Source organism: Crinia signifera, chromosome 4 (assembly GCF_055691185.1).
Source record: "Crinia signifera chromosome 4, ASM5569118v1, whole genome shotgun sequence".
Classification (NCBI taxonomy): Eukaryota; Metazoa; Chordata; class Amphibia; order Anura; family Myobatrachidae; genus Crinia; species Crinia signifera.
Window position 1 is genome coordinate 178,012,879 of NC_139220.1, and position 12,365 is coordinate 178,025,243.

The 12,365-nt window shown below is 40.9% G+C and overlaps 1 protein-coding gene across 6 annotated transcripts in view; it reads right to left on the minus strand.

Annotated features, from left to right (window-relative positions):
- Nucleotides 1–12,365, minus strand: part of CACNA2D1 (calcium voltage-gated channel auxiliary subunit alpha2delta 1) — a 657,865-nt gene that overhangs the window by 497,763 nt on the left and 147,737 nt on the right. For all 6 annotated transcript variants that reach the window (XM_083183071.1, XM_083183072.1, XM_083183070.1 and 3 more), the window contains exon 3: nt 1,658–1,774. In XM_083183071.1, the coding sequence (XP_083039197.1) occupies nt 1,658–1,774 (117 nt within the window). The remainder of the gene's footprint in view (nt 1–1,657; nt 1,775–12,365) is intronic.

The following is a 12,365-nucleotide window of genomic DNA, read 5'->3' on the forward strand; positions in this document are numbered from 1 at the left end:
TTAGCAGAGGCAACACGGGAAGGAGGGACATGTCCCTGCACCTTTCACACCAGCCAGTAGTCCGGGAAGGACCTGGGAGCAACCCTGCTACCTAGCAGGGTTGAAATGCTGGCAAATTTACCTGGGAATTTGTCACTGAACCTTTCTCCCCAGCGCTAGTCGTGGGTTGTTCCTGGACCCGACCCGGGAATTTAGGCTGGTGTGAAAGTGGTATAATATTCATAGCCTATACAAAACACATTCTCTTGAAATACAGTTTTAATTATAAAAGACCTGAAATGTTTTATATTTTTTAACACTTGCAAAAAATGTACTGTTTTCCATGTACATTTGTGGGCTGCAGCTACTGGGGACACGACAATACCCCAAAAGTACAGTAAAAAGTAAAATACGCTGCCTATAAAACACACATCCTTAAAAAAAAATGATTATAGTACTTGAGATAAAGACAATATACTGTACTGCAGTGTGAAAATAGATGTACGGTGGGAAAATATGAGTCGATTTCCTCTATACTAGGTATGCCTCGCTGTGCATGTGTTAGCCCTAAAACTGCGGTCGCATTCTGGAAAATGCAGTCTTAGGGCCAGCAGGGGCTGCTCACACAGTATTCCTAGAGCACAGACCATGTGCAGGGCAAGTAATGACAGCTGGGTGGCATCACATGCAGCCACTGTGACCCAAAACATGGCTGCCCTCGTCGCCTTCAGTACTAGGCTGCACAGTCCTGTGGTTCTGCTAGTTATGAAAATGCTTTGCTATTCAGCTGTGATGCTTTTGCAATTGCATCACAGGGAGGTCTTGCACTATGCTGGGTGCCCCCCATGCTACAGAAAGCAGTTTTTTGCAAAACTACAATTGTACTGAATTAGGCCTTGAGTCCACTTATAACCCTCAAGTTAGGGTATGTTGGGATTTATCTGGACCAAAAACACATCTTTACTTTAAAAATGAACAATAGCCCCCAGTAATGTGTAACCCCTACAAGAAATTTGCATTTTCTCCAGTGGCGGATCCAGAGGTGGGGCTGAAGCACAGACCAAAATTCAAATATTAGATTCACATCAACTGCCACCCCAAACACTGCTGTCTGGGACTGTGCTGCAGGCTCACCTCTAGATCCACCACTGATTTTCTCTAACATAACATAAGGGTTCCATAGTAGTGAATTCATACAGGAAACCTGGCTTTCTCCTTAGATGGATGATGTGCAAGTAGAGACTCACGTTTTGGGAATGGTAGCTCAATAACATCTTTATAAATTAGAGAAATGTCCTCTCGTATTTTCTTACCTAGCTCTGTCTATAACAGCATTTGACTATAACAAATTCTTGAACCCAGAATATTTTATATTTTTTGCCACACTCTACAAATACAATGTTTGCATTTTTTCGCCATATATCATTATCATTTCAATGATTATAAGTATTCTCAATGCTGCAATAAATAAATTTCTAATTTACAAATTCCCTATGCTGAATTCTAAATGAATGTTTTCTTACTATGATGGAAAATTTGGAAATAATGTGTTAAACAAGTTATTTGGCTTTCCCATCTAGGAAATACTACAGCATAGGTAAAAGTATCCTGTCTTTTCTCGAATTGGTAAGTTTACAATAAAGCTGTACAGTTGTTTATGGACAAATAAAACACTTACCACAAGAGCTTTAGAACGGTTTCGTAGAAGTTTTTCTATATTAGTTGCAGCACTTTCTACCAGCTGACGTGCATTATTGGCTTCCACTGTGTACAAATGTTTGTTTTTTAAGTAGATCTGAAAAAAACAAAAGGAAACAATTTGTATAAAGTCATAAAATCTAACCTTAAAATCAAATAAGAAAATTTTTAATTGAGCAAACAAAAAAAAAATTACAATGATTAACTTTGATCAAAGTTTTACATACATAGAGACCAATATATAGAATTATTATTATTATTACTAAACGGGTTATAAGGCACAGAATACTGTTATGCAGGGGCAGATTGGGCAGCCGGGAAACCGGGCAATTTCTCGGTGGGCCGGTCTGGATATGTCTGCTTTCCCCACTGACCGGGTCGCCGCGGTCACCCCTGGCTGGGCCGCTAACCGCAGGAGGGACTGGGGAGGCTGCCAGTGATAAAGATGGCGACAGCCGGTGGTCCCAGGGGAGAGCTACTGCTATTGCCCATGCCCAAATGCAGCAGCTCCTCCTCCTCCCATTGCCCTTTGCAGTGCTTCACACGCCGCGCGTGAAGTGAAGTCCTGCTGCCTAGGCTGTCCTCCCCTGCCAAAACTGTGATATCCTCCCTGGACCCCTGGCGCTACCTCCCTGCTGCTACTGGAGTGAAGCAGCCTGACCCTCCTGGCCCCTGGTAAGTGAAAGGCTCCTGCCAGCATTAGACCCCCCCCCCGACCCGGCAACCTGTTAGCGCAACCCCCCGCAACCCGTTAGCACAGCAAACCTGGTAACACAAACACATCCCCCCCAACAACCCGATAGCAAACCGGGGATCTCTCCAGGCCTATATTTTATTCACAATCCGCCCCTGCTATTATGCATATATTTATGGGGTTACAATAGCTGCATTAATGTATCAATGAAAAGAATCAAACAACAAAGCAAGTTGGCCTTTCGCAAGCGGAGTGTCAGGCGCCGGGCATTTGGTGTCAGCTCGCTTGCGTCTTCTGGGAGTGCCCTGAAAAATGCAGGTGTTGCTCGGCAGTTGGGAGAGACATCAGCAGGGGCTATAGACATACAGTACTATGCGCTGCCAACAGGGGGAAAGCCATTAGGTGGTGAGTGCTTGCTAATGGTTTTCCCCGCCTGTGAATGTATTTTCAGCCGTGCACAGTGGTGGGGTGAACACTGGAAAGGCAGTGTATACCTGGTAGCTGAGCTGAACAAGGCCCATTGTTTTACTGTAGTACACCATATTGCACTATATGTATTTAGAGGTATATTTGATTTTCAACAGAGAAAACATTAGCGAGACCAAGCACACTTTCTTTGATAAGCACCTGCCCTTTGTTTCTTCTTGATGCTACAATTGAAGCTTCTGTGAACTTGGGGCCTGATTCATCTTGGAAAGTAAAGCAAACAAGCAAGCAATTGGGCAAATTCATGTTGCCCTGCAGGTCTGGCAGATATAACGTGCAGAGAGATTCAGATTTTGGCAAAGTTTGTTTTATATGATTGCAGTATTTTAAAAAAGCTATTTTTTAGCTGTAGGCTACATGCACCAGCAGCCAGTATTAACCCTGCACACACAAAAAGTAAAGTATTTACTCCCAGTGCACAACGACATAGTATGTTCCAGATACAAAGTTACTTGATTTTTAATTTTCTTACAAATCAGAATCAGGCCTTTAATACCGCTTTCACACAGCCAAAACGTTTCAAAAACCAGTATTTTTAAACGGTATTTAAAACAGGTCTGAGCCTTGCTGAGCCCTGCATAAAAAACGTTTTTGAAACGTGTAGGACTTAAATATCACATGATATTTAAGTATTTGGGAACAATATGACCACACCTCTGTAAGAACATAGATAAAGCTCTCCTAACAAGTTAATAATAAATGAATACCGACACACAAAGGACACTGACAACTATTTAAAGCAGCATTTTTTGAAAAATTCTTTATTTCTAAATAAATATTTCACTTATTGGACGGTTTTTTAACATTACTTATTCAAATATTGAAATTTTAAAGATATACATTCTCTTTGATTTATCTTTGTGCGCCAACAAAAAATACATTCTTCTCTGTCCTCCTTCTATTCTAACCGTAACCCATATTTAAAATCTTATTTGCTTTTCCTGTTGTTTGGGACCAAATGAAAATGAAAAATCACCGTTCTGAACACATTACAATGTCAGAACAAGCTCTAGTGCCAGTTCTCAGCCAGCCAATTAATGAAAACTCTTTAGTCCACACATTTATTTTATTTTTTATGTCTAACTCCCAACTGAGAACTAAATGATTTTTTAATTCATTGTTACTTAAAAATTCTGGTGGAAAAATAAGTGTATATTAAAGCAGCAGGAGAGCAGATTTGGGCTGAAACAGATCACTCAATATGAAAAGATAGCAGCCTGAGCTCTCTTAAGCAATTCTTTCCTTAGGGCTTGTTCACATGGGCGTTGAAGATCAACAAGAGTTAAAGACAAAATCTTGTACTTTGTAAGAGATTGCTAGAAGCATGTTCTCAAAACTTCCATGCAGAATGGTGCACTATATACTTAATGATGTTCCCATAGAATTCCATGACCTTACACAGGGACACTATCTGCCTTTCTGTAATACAGTCATTCGATAATACCCATGACACCAAGCAGCAGAGAGAATATGACCACAGACTTTTATTTCAAAGCTTGCATTTTAAAACCTAAAGGCCAGGGGCACACCAGGAAACCAATTACCGTGCTATGTGAACCAAATAATCCTACAGTTTCCCTTACCATGACCAATGAACTGGCCATCTGACATCTCATTGTGGCGGCTAAGCAAACCAAGATACAATAAGTTGTAACTCTAATAACTAGGGGCCCGAAAACCTACTCAAACCTTAGTCAATTCCAATTGTTTTCCTCTTCACCCATAAACAACCAATTAACTATGGTATCTACCCTTAACTGCAGCATAAACTTTAACAACAAGCAAAGTAACACAAAGGGCCTGATGCAATTTTGCAATTGCAACCCAAGCCACAAGAGCAATTTCCGAACATTAAAGAAAAACGCAATTATAACCACATGCTAGACAGCAACATTCTTGCCAGTCAGTAACAGTAATAATTATGCCTGGTTTATATAACAGATATGTCAACTACATTAACATACTGCTTATGCTACCAAGTAGGGTTGGAAATTGGAAGCAGATTATTAGCAGCCATCAATGTTACAGGTCAGATGGCAGTACTTTTCCCATTGAATTGTGGGTATTCAATAGTTGCCAGCCATCGGATGTGCCCACCTGATGTCTGACAGCTTGACCGTAGCTGCAGACGTCTGGAAGTGGTTGCTGGAGCTGACCTTATGTCACATGTTCCATCTTCTTCTGCACATGTGCACATAGTAACCAATAATGGTTACATCATCACCATCAAATGGTATGTTAGTTCATACATTTATTATGAAGATAAAAGTTCTAGATCAAATGGTATAGCATTTAATGTGAATTGCACATTTATTAGCATTGTATATACAGATGTGTTCACATACATACTGTATATCCTCCAAGTCCTCTTCAGATAGCGATACGAATAGGACACACAAGCAGTATATGCTAATTAAAATGATACCTAGATAGACTGTGTGCAACTGCGGCTGTACTTGCTTTTAAAAAGCAACGTGTTTTCATATGCAGATACAGCCACAGTCGCACAAAGAATATAGGTATTCCCGCAAGTCATTTTAATCAGCATAAGCTGCACATGCATCCATTTCTCATTGCAAATTATATGCATTTTAATGGAAATAAATTGCGAGAAAACACATGCTACCAAACTATAATAGGCTTACACTGACGTGTTAAAAGTCATTAGACTGCGGTATGTAAAGGTTATGGTATGTGGTGCCACCTTATGGTTACACCGTAGAAATTGCCAAACCTGAATCAGTTGTAATCTGACATGTTATGGGGCAAATTTACTAGAACAGGAGTTCTATTAAATATGGGATGAATGGATTAATACAACATTCCACCTATCCCTTAAGCTTAATTGTAGAGCAATGCTCAGTTTACATTTCAAAGAATGGGGTATTCCGAGAGATAAGAAACATTTCCTCCCTATTCTATATGTCATCTTGACCCTGGGGAAACAACTGATTCTATGTAATTGGATAGCCAAACAACCCCCTAGATTAGACAATTTAAAACTACGTCTCCTCCACATACTCTATTAAGAACGCCAATCTACTCTGCCGGATGTGGAGTGTAATGTCCCTCGCTTCTATAAGAAATGGAGTCCCATTATAGACTCGCTGGAGTCTACCAACTTGGCCTTATTAAGGCGTATTGCGGATGGTTGCTGATAAATTGAGCTATGTTGTGCAAAATTATATCCCTATATTAAGGGGAAAAAAACTCCTCACCAGTTATATATCATATTTCATACCCCCTCTCGTGTTTAGACCTAAGATACTTGACACTGTGTATAGACTGCGCCCTCTAGATGGTTGCTATTCTACTATGTCCTTTCCCTGCCTTTCCCCCTTTTCCCCTAGTTTGTTTGCTTGGTTGAGATGTACATTTCAACAGAATATGATGTTTTGACATGGTTTATTTTTCATCATACATGTACAGTGGTTAACATTTCAGATGATTATTTTGGAATTGAGATGACCGCCTAATGTATTTTGATCCCTCTGACTGTTTTTGCTACGCCAAGCATTGTATCATTCATCTTACATTATATATGTTAATACTGATTCCGGCTATGTACCGCTAAAACACATGTGTGTTTTCTGCTATGTTCTTAACATTATTTATATTAACTTGAAAACTTTCAATAAAAATAATAATAAAAACCTCACATCTTAGTAAATGTAACCCTATAAGTCAGTTTGAACACTGAGTAGGCTGCTCATGGTGAATGCAACGTGAATTATTAGTGTTCAAATGGGAAACTGAGTACGGGACATTTGATTTCCGAAGTTAAAATAATGCAGATAATCAACTAAAGCAGTGGCCCACCAATAGTCCTTGGTAACTGTCAACAGCCCCTACTCAAATCCCATCCATATTCAATACAGGAGGCACTAGACTCATATCCAGCAGGTCAGTAAGCCATTATTTAGATGTTAGCAAGGCACTGAGCAGACTGATTGTGGTTCCATGATGATGTGAGATATCTTTATGTGGCATTGGTTGAACTGCTGGTCTGCCTAAACATGCCTGAATTGCTACATTGCTTGGTGACCATTTGCAACCCTTCTTGAACTTCATGTACCCCCATCATGAGAAAATATTCAAGCAGGATTACGCTCCATTACTCATTCCAAGTTCTCCAAAATTAGTTTGATGAGCATTTCAGAGAGTCCTAGAGAATTGTGTGGCCACTAGATTCACCCAACATAAACCCAATCTAGCATTTATGGGGGTGGAGAGGTATATTTACTATCAAAAATCTGGATCTACAAATATTAGGCAGCTGTGGAAACATCTCTAGAGGTCTTCTGTTCACTTGTGAAATTGATGCCACAAGTGAACAAAATTGCTGCACTTTGCCAGGTTAGTGGGCATCCTACCCAATTCTTGGGACCTACCCATGACTTTTGTATACAACACACAGTACAAGAGGGAGACTATACAGTAAAATACTATAAAAAAAAAAAACAAGTTTTACATCTCCTGTAAAGATCTGAAAGCTATATATATATATATATATATATATATATATATATATATATATATATATATATATATATATAGCAATCTCGTGTGCCCGGCACTCAGACTCCCCCACGGGGTAGCTTGCTCAGTTGCCTTTCTGTGCTGGCTAAGGAGCCAGGGATGTATGGAGAGTGGAGTCTTCAAACAATGCAAAAACGTGAAACTTTACTGGTCTACAGTTTCGGGGATATCACCCCTTCATCAGGACTGAGAGGTGGTGTTGGCAGATACAATAAATACGTTCAAAATAAGGTTGGACAAGCATTTATTGGATAAAAATATCCAGGGGTACTAATAAGAACCATATTCTGTCTTTTACAAGGGATAAGCTATTAAAACGTAGGTTGAACTAGATGGACGCAAGTCTTTATTCAGCCTTATCTACTATGTAACTATGTAACTATGTAACTATGTAACTGTAGACCAGTAAAGTTTCACGTTTTTGCATTGTTTGAAGACTCAGAGTGCCGCTGCTTTCTTCCACTCTCTCTCTCTATATATATTATATATATATATATATATATATATATATATATATATATATATATATATATAGCAGCGAGTTTAGGCGGCACCAGGAGTTTGAAAACAATGTAGTCTAGAGACGGTTTAAGTGATCAAACGTTTTCGATGTTTATTGAAACATCTTCATCAGGATAACAACGTGATGTGACAAACATACTTATATAAGCATCAAGAACCCCACGTGTAGACACCCCCACCGGAGCCGGTCTAGTGCGCCAGAAAATGACGTCATCAGCCGGTACCCCAGTGGAAATGTACCCAGAAGTACGTACCCAGTAAACATAATAAAAGGTACATATAATAAAACACCATAATGACATATACATGGAAACAAAACAGTGGAAACAACGTGATGATAGTGCATAACAAATACGATACTATAATAAAGAAAATCAAAACACACAAGTGTAACAGACTTGCATGGGACCGGACCGGCAACTTACGGTAACAAGGATTCAATTATCATGGTAATGAAACAATTGCCCCGCCAATCACAGCGAGTAAGGAAGCATCATAATGCATATTAGTAGTACTGCAACAATATAAAAAAATGTTGCAGATGTGATAACGAATCAACAATGCACGGTAAAGTATGTAAAAGATATGGACAAGAAACATGATGTATCAGACCGTAAATGAGTGTAAGCAACATAGTCACTAATCATACACATTGGGCTATAAGGCGATAGACTCAATGTATCGCTCATAATGGATACATGAGACCGATCACCAAGATGATCACATAAAAAAGCAGATGAAAAAGCAGGATGTTTACAGAAAACAATGTAAGCCAGCAGATTCGTTAAGACCACGGGGCGAAAGCGTCCCAAGTCTATGAATCCATCTGGCTTCTTTGCGCAGTAGCCTGAGAGATCTGTCACCACCGCGTATAGTAGCGGGTTCATGGTCAATGATCATATACCTGAGCATGGCCAGGTTATGCTGCAGGGAGATGAAATGTCTTGCGACCGGCTGGTCGCTCCGTCCACTGGCTAAAGCTGCGCGTATGGATGATTTATGATTGGCAATACGTTCACGCAGTGTTCTGTCAGTCTTGCCAATGTAACAGAGTCCACACGGACACGTGATCATGTATATAATGTATTTCGTCAGACATGTCACCCTATGTTTAATGGGAATTCTCTTGCCCGTGTGTGGATGAGGAAAGTCCTTGCCGACAATAAGAGATCGGCAGGTAGCACAGTCTGTGCACTTGTAACAGCCGGTACGCGGTCTGAGGAATTGGCATTGGACAGAGTTCGATCTTTCGAGACCCGTCACGTCAGTGCGCATGACCCAATCTCTGATGCTCCTGCCACGAGTGTAACAGGGCATCAGTCGCGTGTCACTCAGTCCCAAGTCGGGGTCACTGTTCACTATTGGCCAATGTTGATTGGCAATCCTTTTGATATTATTGCTGTCAACATTATAATGATTCACCCAGGGGATAAACGGTTTTTTGTCCCCCCTAATCTTACGAGTAAGAGTGTCACTGCGTTTCTGTTGTAAAGCCCGTGCTTTGGCAATCTGGAGTTGGTCGTCATGGTAACCCCGTTGTCGAAAGTCCCCAATCATTCTGTCAATGTGGGTCACTGCTTGTTGGTAGTCAGAACAAATACGAATGGCCCGTAGGAATTGGGAGTAGGGAAGAGAGTACTTAAGTTTTTGTGGATGAAAACTGGCAGCATGCAATGTAGTATTGCGGTCAGTGGGTTTCCGAAACAGTTCAGTATGTAGTCGATTGTCAGTAATGCTGATATGCACATCCAAATAGTCAACAGCCTGTGAGCTAATAGAATGAGTAAATTGTACAGGATGTCCAGTGGCATTATGCTCATTAATAAAGTTCTCCAGTGTGATTTGTTCACCAGTCCAAATGATGAACAAATCATCAATGTACCGTGTGTACATAAGGCTGAAAGTAGAAAAGACTTGATTGGTAAACATAACATCATCCTCAACACTGTACATGTAGGCATTGGCGTACGATGGGGCCACATTCGACCCCATCGCACACCCAGATGCCTGTAGGTAGTACCTACCGTTGAAAATAAAATAATTGCATGTCAATATCATATGAAAAAGGTCAATAACCAAATCAATAGATGGTCCAGTGTAATGTGGATTACCATCAATGAGCCGTCTGACAGCCTCTTTACCCTCATCATTAGGGATAACCGTATAAAGACTCGATATGTCCATACTACACAACAAAGACCCAGAGGGGATCTGATCGATAAGTTCAACCTGATTCAGAAAGGCTGTAGTGTCAAGCAGGTGTCGGGGATGACTGGTAATGCACGGCTGCAAAATAGTATCCAGATATGTGGATACTTTGTGGAATAGGCCATTACGTGCCGATATAATCGGTCGCCCAGGGGGATTGGACAAGGATTTATGAACTTTAGGTAACGTGTATATGATGGGTACAGTGGGATTCTTGGTCATAAGACCTGACATAAGTTCAGCATCAATAACACCATCATTTACAGCAAGTTGCAAACGATCATTCAGCCGTTTACTAAATGTACCGGTAGGATCTCTCTCAAGCAATCTGTACACATTAGTATCTCCTAATTGTCTCATGATTTCCTTAGTATAGTCAGTAGTGCTCTGGATAACCACAGCCCCCCCCTTTGTCCGCAGGGCGTATAATGATATCGGTATATCCAGATAAGTCTCGTAACGCACGCATTTCTACCTCAGATAAGTTATTATATTGTCTAGAATACTGGGTAGATTTGGACACAATCTCCCTATGTACAGTCTGGTCAAGCATGCGATTAAACATGCAGAAACATGGAGATTGTGTCCAAATCTACCCAGTATTCTAGACAATATAATAACTTATCTGAGGTAGAAATGCGTGCGTTACGAGACTTATCTGGATATACCGATATCATTATACGCCCTGCGGACAAGGGGGGGGCCTGTGGTTATCCAGAGCACTACTGACTATACTAAGGAAATTATGAGACAATTAGGAGATACTAATGTGTACAGATTGCTTGAGAGAGATCCTACCGGTACATTTAGTAAACGGCTGAATGATCGTTTGCAACTTGCTGTAAATGATGGTGTTATTGATGCTGAACTTATGTCAGGTCTTATGACCAAGAATCCCACTGTACCCATCATATACACGTTACCTAAAGTTCATAAATCCCTGTCCAATCCCCCTGGGCGACCAATTATATCGGCACGTAATGGCCTATTCCACAAAGTATCCACATATCTGGATACTATTTTGCAGCCGTGCATTACCAGTCATCCCCGACACCTGCTTGACACTACAGCCTTTCTGAATCAGGTTGAACTTATCGATCAGATCCCCTCTGGGTCTTTGTTGTGTAGTATGGACATATCGAGTCTTTATACGGTTATCCCTAATGATGAGGGTAAAGAGGCCGTCAGACGGCTCATTGATGGTAATCCACATTACACTGGACCATCTATTGATTTGGTTATTGACCTTCTTCATATGATATTGACATGCAATTATTTTATTTTCAACGGTAGGTACTACCTACAGGCATCTGGGTGTGCGATGGGGTCGAATGTGGCCCCATCGTACGCCAATGCCTACATGTACAGTGTTGAGGATGATGTTATGTTTACCAATCAAGTCTTTTCTACTTTCAGCCTTATGTACACACGGTACATTGATGATTTGTTCATCATTTGGACTGGTGAACAAATCACACTGGAGAACTTTATTAATGAGCATAATGCCACTGGACATCCTGTACAATTTACTCATTCTATTAGCTCACAGGCTGTTGACTATTTGGATGTGCATATCAGCATTACTGACAATCGACTACATACTGAACTGTTTCGGAAACCCACTGACCGCAATACTACATTGCATGCTGCCAGTTTTCATCCACAAAAACTTAAGTACTCTCTTCCCTACTCCCAATTCCTACGGGCCATTCGTATTTGTTCTGACTACCAACAAGCAGTGACCCACATTGACAGAATGATTGGGGACTTTCGACAACGGGGTTACCATGACGACCAACTCCAGATTGCCAAAGCACGGGCTTTACAACAGAAACGCAGTGACACTCTTACTCGTAAGATTAGGGGGGACAAAAAAAGTTTATCCCCTGGGTGAATCATTATAATGTTGACAGCAATAATATCAGAAGGATTGCCAATCAAAATTGGCCAATAGTGAACAGTGACCCCAACTTGGGACTGAGTGACACGCGACTGATGCCCTGTTACACTCGTGGCAGGAGCATCAGAGATTGGGTCATGCGCACTGACGTGACGGGTCTCGAAAGATCGAACTCTGTCCAATGCCAATTCCTCAGACCGCGTACCGGCTGTTACAAGTGCACAGACTGTGCGACCTGCCGATCTCTTATTGTCGGCAAGGACTTTCCTCATCCACACACGGGCAAGAGAATTCCCATTAAACATAGGGTGACATGTCTGACGAAATACATTATATACA